The 8,070-nt window shown below is 41.1% G+C and overlaps 1 protein-coding gene and 1 pseudogene across 1 annotated transcript; one reads left to right on the top strand and one right to left on the bottom strand.

Moving 5' to 3' along the window:
• The first annotated feature begins 212 nt into the window (after positions 1 to 212).
• LOC103258275 lies at positions 213 to 1,151 on the top strand (annotated as a pseudogene).
• A 3,169-nt stretch (positions 1,152 to 4,320) lies between these two features.
• LOC103258274 (nuclear pore complex protein Nup153-like) lies at positions 4,321 to 8,064 on the bottom strand. The gene is given in 3 exon segments (XM_008055955.1): positions 4,321 to 4,714; positions 5,081 to 5,758; positions 7,147 to 8,064. Coding segments are annotated over 3 exon segments (1,632 nt in total). The 5' UTR covers positions 7,707 to 8,064.
• Positions 8,065 to 8,070: the final 6 nt, after the last annotated feature.

The raw sequence follows: 8,070 nt of genomic DNA, 5'->3' as shown, positions 1-8,070 counted from the left end.
TATGCACATGAATGCATGTGAAAATGGAGCCATGCATTTGTGTCTACTGTGATGAATATCCTTCAGAAGTTTAACTGCAGTCTAAATCAGAATTTCTTTTTCAAGTTACAACAAGCACAAGACAAATCCTTCTCATCCAGACTTTTAAAGAAGCTAAGCATTTTCTGGCAAGGTGGAAGAAATCAGCAAAACTAACAGAGATGTCACTCAGAATGGGGCAGGTCAATGTGACCTCCTGGAGAGGTTTTGTCTTCTGGGGCTTCACCAGTTTTGGATTCTGCAACTCCTGCTCTTTGCTTTGTTCCTGTGTCTGTATCTTGTCACCCTGACCAGCCATGTCTTTATTATTGTCATCATCAGGCTGGATAGCCACCTGCACAAGCCCATGTACCTCTTCCTTTCCTTTCTATCTTTCTCAGAAACCTGCTACACTTTGGGCATCCTCCCCAGGATGCTCTCTGGCCTGGCTCTTGGGGTTCAGACTATCTCTTACATGGGCTGTGCTGCCCAGATGTTCTTTTCTGGTTCATGGGCCGGTGCCAACTGTTTCCTTCTGTCTGTAATGGGCTTTGACAGGTGTGGCCATCTGTACTCCACTGAACTATGCAAGTCACCTGAATCCTACCCTCTGTTCCCAGCTGGTTGGTATCTCCTTCTTGAGTGGATACCTCTTTGGGCTGGGAATGACACTAGTTATTTTCTCCCTCTCTTTCTGAAGCTCCCATGAAATTCAACACTTTTTTGGTGACACCCCACCACTGCTGAGCCTAGCCTGTGGGGATACAGGCCTCAGTGAGCTGGGAATTCTCATTCTCAGTCTGCTGGTCCTCCTGGGCTCCTTTTTCATCATTACCATCTCCTATGCCTACATCCTGGCAGCAATCCTGATGATATCCTCTGCTGAGGGGCAGAAGGCAGCCTTCTCCACCTGTGACTCACACCTCACCATGGTCATTATTCACTATGGCTGTGCCTCCTTCATGTACTTAAGGCCCAAATCCAGCTACTCCCTTGAGCTGGATCAGCTTATTGCTGTCACCTATACTGTGGTGACACCTCTCCTTAACCCTATTATTTATAGTCTAAGGAATTGGACTGTGCAGACAGCTCTGAGAAATGCTTTTTGTGGGCACTTGTTGGGTAAAGGATGAAGGCTAGCTAGAGAGGAACACTCTCTTCTGCACAGGCTGTGCGTAGATCAGGAACCCAGGCTAACTGACCAGATATTCAGGGCCTCAGGACAAAGCTACTTTAGCCCCAGTCTCCTGAAAAGGCCCCACTTTGCCTCCTGCCTTTCCCCAGGCTGTTTGGAAATGAAAAGGCAAGGCTTCCTTCTCTGCTCACTGTACACAATTCAACAATGAGCTCAAAACATGGATTTTCACTTTTAGTCTCAGATGCCACTTTTAGTTACTGAAAACCATGAAGAATGAAGTTTATGGCTGTGCACGGTGGCTCGTGCCTCTCATCTCAGCACTTTGGGAGGCTGAGGGGAAAGGATTGCCTCAGCCTAGGAGTTCTGGACCAGCCTGGGGAATATGGCCAGACCTTGTCCCTACAATAAGTCAAAAAATTAGCTGGGCATCCACCTGTAGTCCCTGTGGCTCATCAGAAGGCGGGGGCAGAAGGATCACCTGGGCCCAGCTGATTGACATTATGACAGCCGTGACCATGCCACTGCACTCCAGCCTTAGCCACAGAGTAAGACCCCAACTCAACAGAGAAAAAAAAAGAATTAAGTGTCTTAATTAAGATTATTCCAATTGTTTTTTCACTAAGCTGAAAAAAATGAAGTTTGATTAGCTCAAGTTCAAGGTGGGCCTGGCAGGAGCTCATCAGGTATACTGTGGAGAGTTCTAAAATCATTATATAATTAGACTCTTTGACCTGTAATGTTTCTCCAAGATATGAAATTAAGTGAATCTCAACTTGGTGGGTTAGTTTAATGCCTTATAAAATGAACAGGCAAGTTATTCTCTTTTTTCTTTCTCTTCCTGAGTGTCTTTTATCCTTTTATATAATTGCCCTTAGTATCTCTGACTGATGATTACTTTGCCTGCCTTGTTTTAATTGACTATTCAAAATGAGTATATTCTATTTCAGAAAATATATTTTCTTTCTATTTTCCTTGATAATTGCTGGTGTTCTCTGACTGTCTCATAATCTTGTGTGTCATAGACTCTTCTCACTTGGTCACTCTTCAACCTAGATAACATCCTTTGAATAGCTCTTGTATTTCACAATGTGACATACATGGTGCCAGCCATTCTTAGGGATTAAAAAAAGTACAAGAACCTCATACAGGATGACAGTGCAATGAACTTACAAGGCTGTAAGGTAGGAGTTTGAATGCAAACTCTTCAACTTTGTAACTGTGCAACTCTCAAGTTATTTAACCATCTTCACCTTCCAAATTCTCTGTAAAATGGTTGCAACTTCATAGTTTTGTGTTGGGGACTAAACAGCACAGTATTTTATGTTGGTAATTATGTATATGAAGAATTTAGTACAGCATATGGAACATTGTGATCTTTTAATAAATGTCAGTTGCTACTATTAAAATGTGTGCAGGAAAGAAATATTGACTTTTTTAGAGAGTTTACGCTAGATGGAGGATAAGAGAAAGCTTCAAGTCTTAAGTAGCATTTGAACTTGTTCCTAAAGGATGAGTTAGTTTTGCATGCACTGACTGGTGAGAAAGGACATTTTTTTTATTTTAGAAATGTGGAGTACTAATTCAGGGTTAGGTACACATGTGGTCATCGTACTGGTAAAGTGTGGGCACCCACTACTAAGAAAGGACATACGTAGAAGAGAGAACAGAATAACAAAATATTCAGTGGTAAAACCTATTGCAGAATGTGTGAGTTGTCTAGAGAGGTTGGAAATGCCTCACAAATTATGCTGAGAAGTGAACTTGGGTTAAGGTTTGTTTTAGTATTATTCACCAAATAGTTACAATTCCTTACTAAATTATGCACGCTGATTCCATTTTACTACTTTTTGCTTGAGTACATAAGTAGTGATTTCAGAGAGAACTGCAAGCAGTTCTGACAGTTTCACCTTGAGGCATTTTAATTGCTTCTTCAGATACATATTGTTTTTCTAGCCTTTATAACCCAATATCTTTTATAAGATAATGCTAATTGTACTTTGTATTAAAGAGAGCTTTTTACCCATCATATGCCTAATAATCTGATTTAAGTCTTGAAAATTGTTAGCAGGGTTGAGGTTGGGGGTGGGGGAGAAGGGAACCACATCTCCTTTGCTTGTGATTCTTTTCTTTTTTTCTACAACATAAGTTTTTATTGATGGCATTTATCCCATGGTTTAACATGTTAATTATACTGTAATAAACATGGCTTTAATATTAAACTTTTCCTTATTATCCAAAGTCGTCACAGTCTATTTCAGTAAATATAAAAATATATGCTTGATACTTTGTTCAATACTGGTTTATGGTCCAAGCAAAACTGAATCAGAAAAGTCAATAAATTCAACTTTAAGAATCCCCAATTTTTAAAAAAGATTTCCAAATGGATTTAGGCAACTTTGAATAATGGGATTTACATAATAAAAACTGAGACAAGACTAAACAAACAAAAAAATTTCTAACACAAAACTTCAAATTTCAAGTTCACAGATTTTATGTTATGCAAAAAAGTACAGAAACAAAATTGTATTTACATAAGTTTCATAATAAAATAATGAAAAAGGCAAAACAGATGATAGAAGAATGAAAATATAGAAATAGCATATAATTATTAAATGGAGAATGAACTAGATATAGCAAGTCCTTAGCACGGACCATTCTTTAATCAGACTTCCTGTATCAAAAGATTTTAGTGCATGACTTCACATATACACTAGCACAAACATGGCATAGAACTCATTCATTTCAACATCCTCTAATCTATACAGAATTCTAATCTATACAGAATTCCTCAGATAAAATGACAATTCCAATGTGTCCATAAATTCTTATCAATGCACATAGTGGCGCAAAGAGGTTCTGTACAAAGTTATTCTCTGTGTGAGCTCTAGCTTGGGTATAATGAGACTATGTCAAATTAGTGAATAATCTGCTGGATCATAAAATATTTTTGCTGAAGAATCAGTCCCCAGTCCGACTTTTATTTTTCAAAAAAGGGTGGGTGAGGTACGGATGCGGCTTCTATAAAGAAAAAAAAAGGAGGAAAGTTTCCAAATTAAATAAGTCCATAGGTACATCTGACTTCAGATAACCACAGCACACAGTCCAGTTCAGTCTGAAAATGACACTAGCTGTTGTTAAAACTGTGTGCTAACACCAATCTGCCTTTATTTCTGGCGTCTAATGGCAGTCCTTATCTTGCGACCAGAAACTGAAGTTCCAGAAGAAGAGAACTTATTTTTCCTATTTGACCTTACTGTGAATGCTGCTGAAGTCCAGTTAAATGGAAAGACTCCTGAGCCAGAAGGTGGGGCTGAGGCTGCAGGTGTGCTAGCATTTGTACCAAATATGAGCACTCTTGATGGATTATTGTTTGTGAAGTTGAAATTTGTAGTGCTGCTGCCACAGTGGAAAGCTGGACTGGAATTAGGAGCTGTTCCAGCGCCAAATGCAGACAGACTAGGTTGCTGACCAAACACAGGAAGCTGACTATTGCTTAACACTGTCCTAAAAGTAGGTGGTGCCAGCTGAGAACCAGCAGAAAATAATGCTGTGGACGGTGTAGATCCAAATGCAGACAGACTAGGTTGCTGACCAAACACAGGAAGCTGACTATGGCTTAACTCTGTCCCAAAAGTAGGTGGTGCTGGCTGAGAACCAGCAGAAAATAATGCTGTGGACGGTGTAGATCCAAATGCAGACAGACTAGGTTGCTGACCAAACACAGGAAGCTGACTATGGCTTAACTCTGTCCCAAAAGTAGGTGGTGCTGGCTGAGAACCAGCAGAAAATAATGCTGTGGACGGTGTAGATTCAAATGCAGACAGACTAGGTTGCTGACCAAACACAGGAAGCTGACTATGGCTTAACACTGTCCCAAAAGTAGGTGGTGCCGGCTGAGAACCTGCAGAAAGTAATGCTGTGAATGGTGTAGATCCAAAGCCTGAGGGATTAGGCTGGCTGGCACCTTGATTTTGTCCAAATGTTAGCATCTGATTAGCACCAAATGCTGGACTGGCAGATGGTGCTGAAGGTCCAGTTCCAAACGTAAAGGAGGATCCTGTAGAGCTAGATGTGGCTGTTGGTCCTAAGTTGAAACCATAGGCTGCAGTATTATTGCTGCTGGTTCCTGAACCAAAGACAAATGGCGTGGCAGCTGTAGCTGTGCTAGATGTGGTTGTTGGCTTGCTAACTTGAGAAAATAGCAAAGACTGAGATGTACTGGATTCAGCAGTGTTACCAAAGGCAGAGTTGCTCACAGGATTGATGGCCTATCCAAACAGAAAGGCAGCCACGGGTGGATTGGAGAAAGAGAAAGAACTACCAAACACACCACCACCAGCAGAAGTCACTGGTGTACTTGAACTAGAAGAAGTGTTCAAGAAACTAAAAACTGGCTTTGCTGCACCTTGATCAGCTGTAGTATTGGTTAGAGCTCCAAAAGCAAAAGTTACTGGCTATTCAGTTTCCATCTCAGATGTTTCTGCCATTACTGGCTGTTCAATTTCCATCTCAGATGTTTCTGCCATACCAAAACTAAATGTGGGCTGTGAAGAACTCTCATCTGTGGTTTGCTCTGAATTCCCAAAGGAAAACACTTGTTCACTGCGGGGGGCCAGCCCCTGCAAATTTTGGGGAGTCCCTTGGAAGATGCGGTGGTGTCGGTGAATCTGTAGGGATAGATATTAAAAGAAGGCGAAAGAAAGGAAGTGGACAACTGTTCAGTGAAATGAGCAGAAGCCATTTATTGAAAGTTACAGCAGGTATTTATCCCCAAATTTTAGACAGGCAGTCTCACAAGTCTTTCACGTGAACACAAAGCCAGGTGTGGGGGGGGCATCCCCTACCCACTAGATGCTTAGATGTGAGGAAGAACAAACCCCAAGATTGTCTCATTGTTCCCTTTGCTAGTTAATGTTCTTCAAAAGCAGTGTAACAATCCTTACTAGTCTAATGATGTTCTGATAATCAATAACTTCTAAAGCTCACTCAATACCCATGACAACTAAATTAAACTCTACCACTTATACAATGCTGCAGAAGCTCTTAATTATAGCTTAAGCCAATTTCCTAAAGAATGTGGCCCAGTCCAAAGATCACACTGGGCCCTACAGGATGTGGCCCAGTCCAAGGTCCACGGTGGGCCACCTTTTGGAACAATAGACGACAATCTCTTAACAAAATGGCTATTCCAAAGTCTTATATGTTTATCCTAATTTCTATGAAAGTTTTCCAATTCTTAATTCTAATATATAAAGTTGATTAGCAGCAGCAAAGCTTCTAAAACCTAAATGTAAATTGTAAATGTACTAAGGCAAAAACTTCGATAGTAGAAAGTGGAGACAATGAAAATTCTTAAAGTTAACTATATTCTTATTAAACCTAAAAATATTCTGATTGATTATGTATGAACTAACATGATTCGTAGCATGCCCTATTCTACAATACCTTCTATGAATAAAATAAATTCAATTTCTATAAAAGGTAGAAAAGAGACCTTACACTAACTGTAGCTAAAGCCGGCCCAAAAGAATACAGCCCAGTCCAAAGTACATGCTGGGCTCTCAGGAATGTGGCCCAGCCCAAACTCTGTGCTGGGCCACTCTCGAAAATCATCTTCACCATTGAAAAGCTGCAAACAGCTCTCCCTAAGTATATACTAATTCTATAAATATTCTTTTAAATCTTATAAAGAAGCTTGTACCGTATAAAAGGCTCCCAAATGTGACCTGAATTTGAATTATATCTAATACCTAGGCCGAAACCGCAGTTTATGGGAAACAGGAACAATGAGTTTCTAGAGTGAGCCGTGCCTGTCATAGTCACAGAGCCTTCAGCTTAGGCCAGCAGAGTTCCTTTAGGTTATTTGTGCTGCATGGCAAAAGGGGGAGGAAAATGGGGTCTACGGCCTCCGAACACGTCCTAGCGGTCTCGAGGTCCATGACCCTCCCTGATCCCTAATGCTCAGTGGGCCTCCGTGGCCAGCTCCCAACTGTTCACACATTGGTTCTTCGTTGTCAGCTTTCTTCCCCAAAACTAGGGAAGGAGAAGTGACAGGCTCTTGCTGTTTCTCTTCTGTCCTTCCCAAAACAAACATTGAAGCAGATGGCAGAGAAGCAGCTTCCATACTGCCAAACGTGAACCCTCCTTTGGTGGCAGGCATTTCTTCTTTTTTTGTTTCCGATGTCTTACATGAGAAAGAAGCCACTGAAACACTCGTGGTTTCTATGGTTCCAAAGTTGAAACTGCTCTTGTTCTCAGAGGTCACGACGGCATTAGTAGCAACAAGGGTGGGGTTGGTAATACCTGTACCAAAGCTAAAGCCTGAAGGGGAAAATTTAGACAGTTCCTCTTTCTTTTCTTGTTGCCCAAGATTAGACACCCCACATTGAAATGGAGTTAAAGAAACTGGGCTGCCTACACCAGAAGAAAGTCCAAACTTAAAATTATTGTCATTCTCACTGTCTTTTTTAACTTCTTCAGATTTAGAGTCTGATGAAACTCCAATTTTAAAATCTCCTACTGGTTTACAAAATGTAAAGCCTTCACTCATGGGGTTTATAGACCCAGAATCAGATGGCACACCTGTTTTTAATCCTCCCTGATCTACAAATTTAAAACTTCCAGTGCTTGCTGAAGTCTGAGAAGGCCCAGAAGAGGATGATGGGCAACCAAATTTGAAGGACGAGGCGGCTGGGTTTGAAGATGAGGAAGATGTGCAAAAGCCTTTAAACTCAGATTTTGTGCTTGGCTTTGCACTTTCACATGCTACACATTTGGTAGAATCTGCTTTATTCTGCACTAGGCACACTTCACAGTCCCAGCTTCCCTCAGGTTTCTTGAACTTGTCTAATCCTAGACAGCTTCTGGATGACAGAGAGACTGGTACAGTGCTGCCTCTTAAAGTAGGTACTGAA

This window comes from Carlito syrichta, unplaced genomic scaffold (assembly GCF_000164805.1).
Source record: "Carlito syrichta isolate Samal-C Ts95f unplaced genomic scaffold, Tarsius_syrichta-2.0.1 Scaffold302046, whole genome shotgun sequence".
Taxonomy (NCBI): Eukaryota; Metazoa; Chordata; class Mammalia; order Primates; family Tarsiidae; genus Carlito; species Carlito syrichta.
This window is presented reverse-complemented; position numbering and strand designations above follow the sequence as displayed.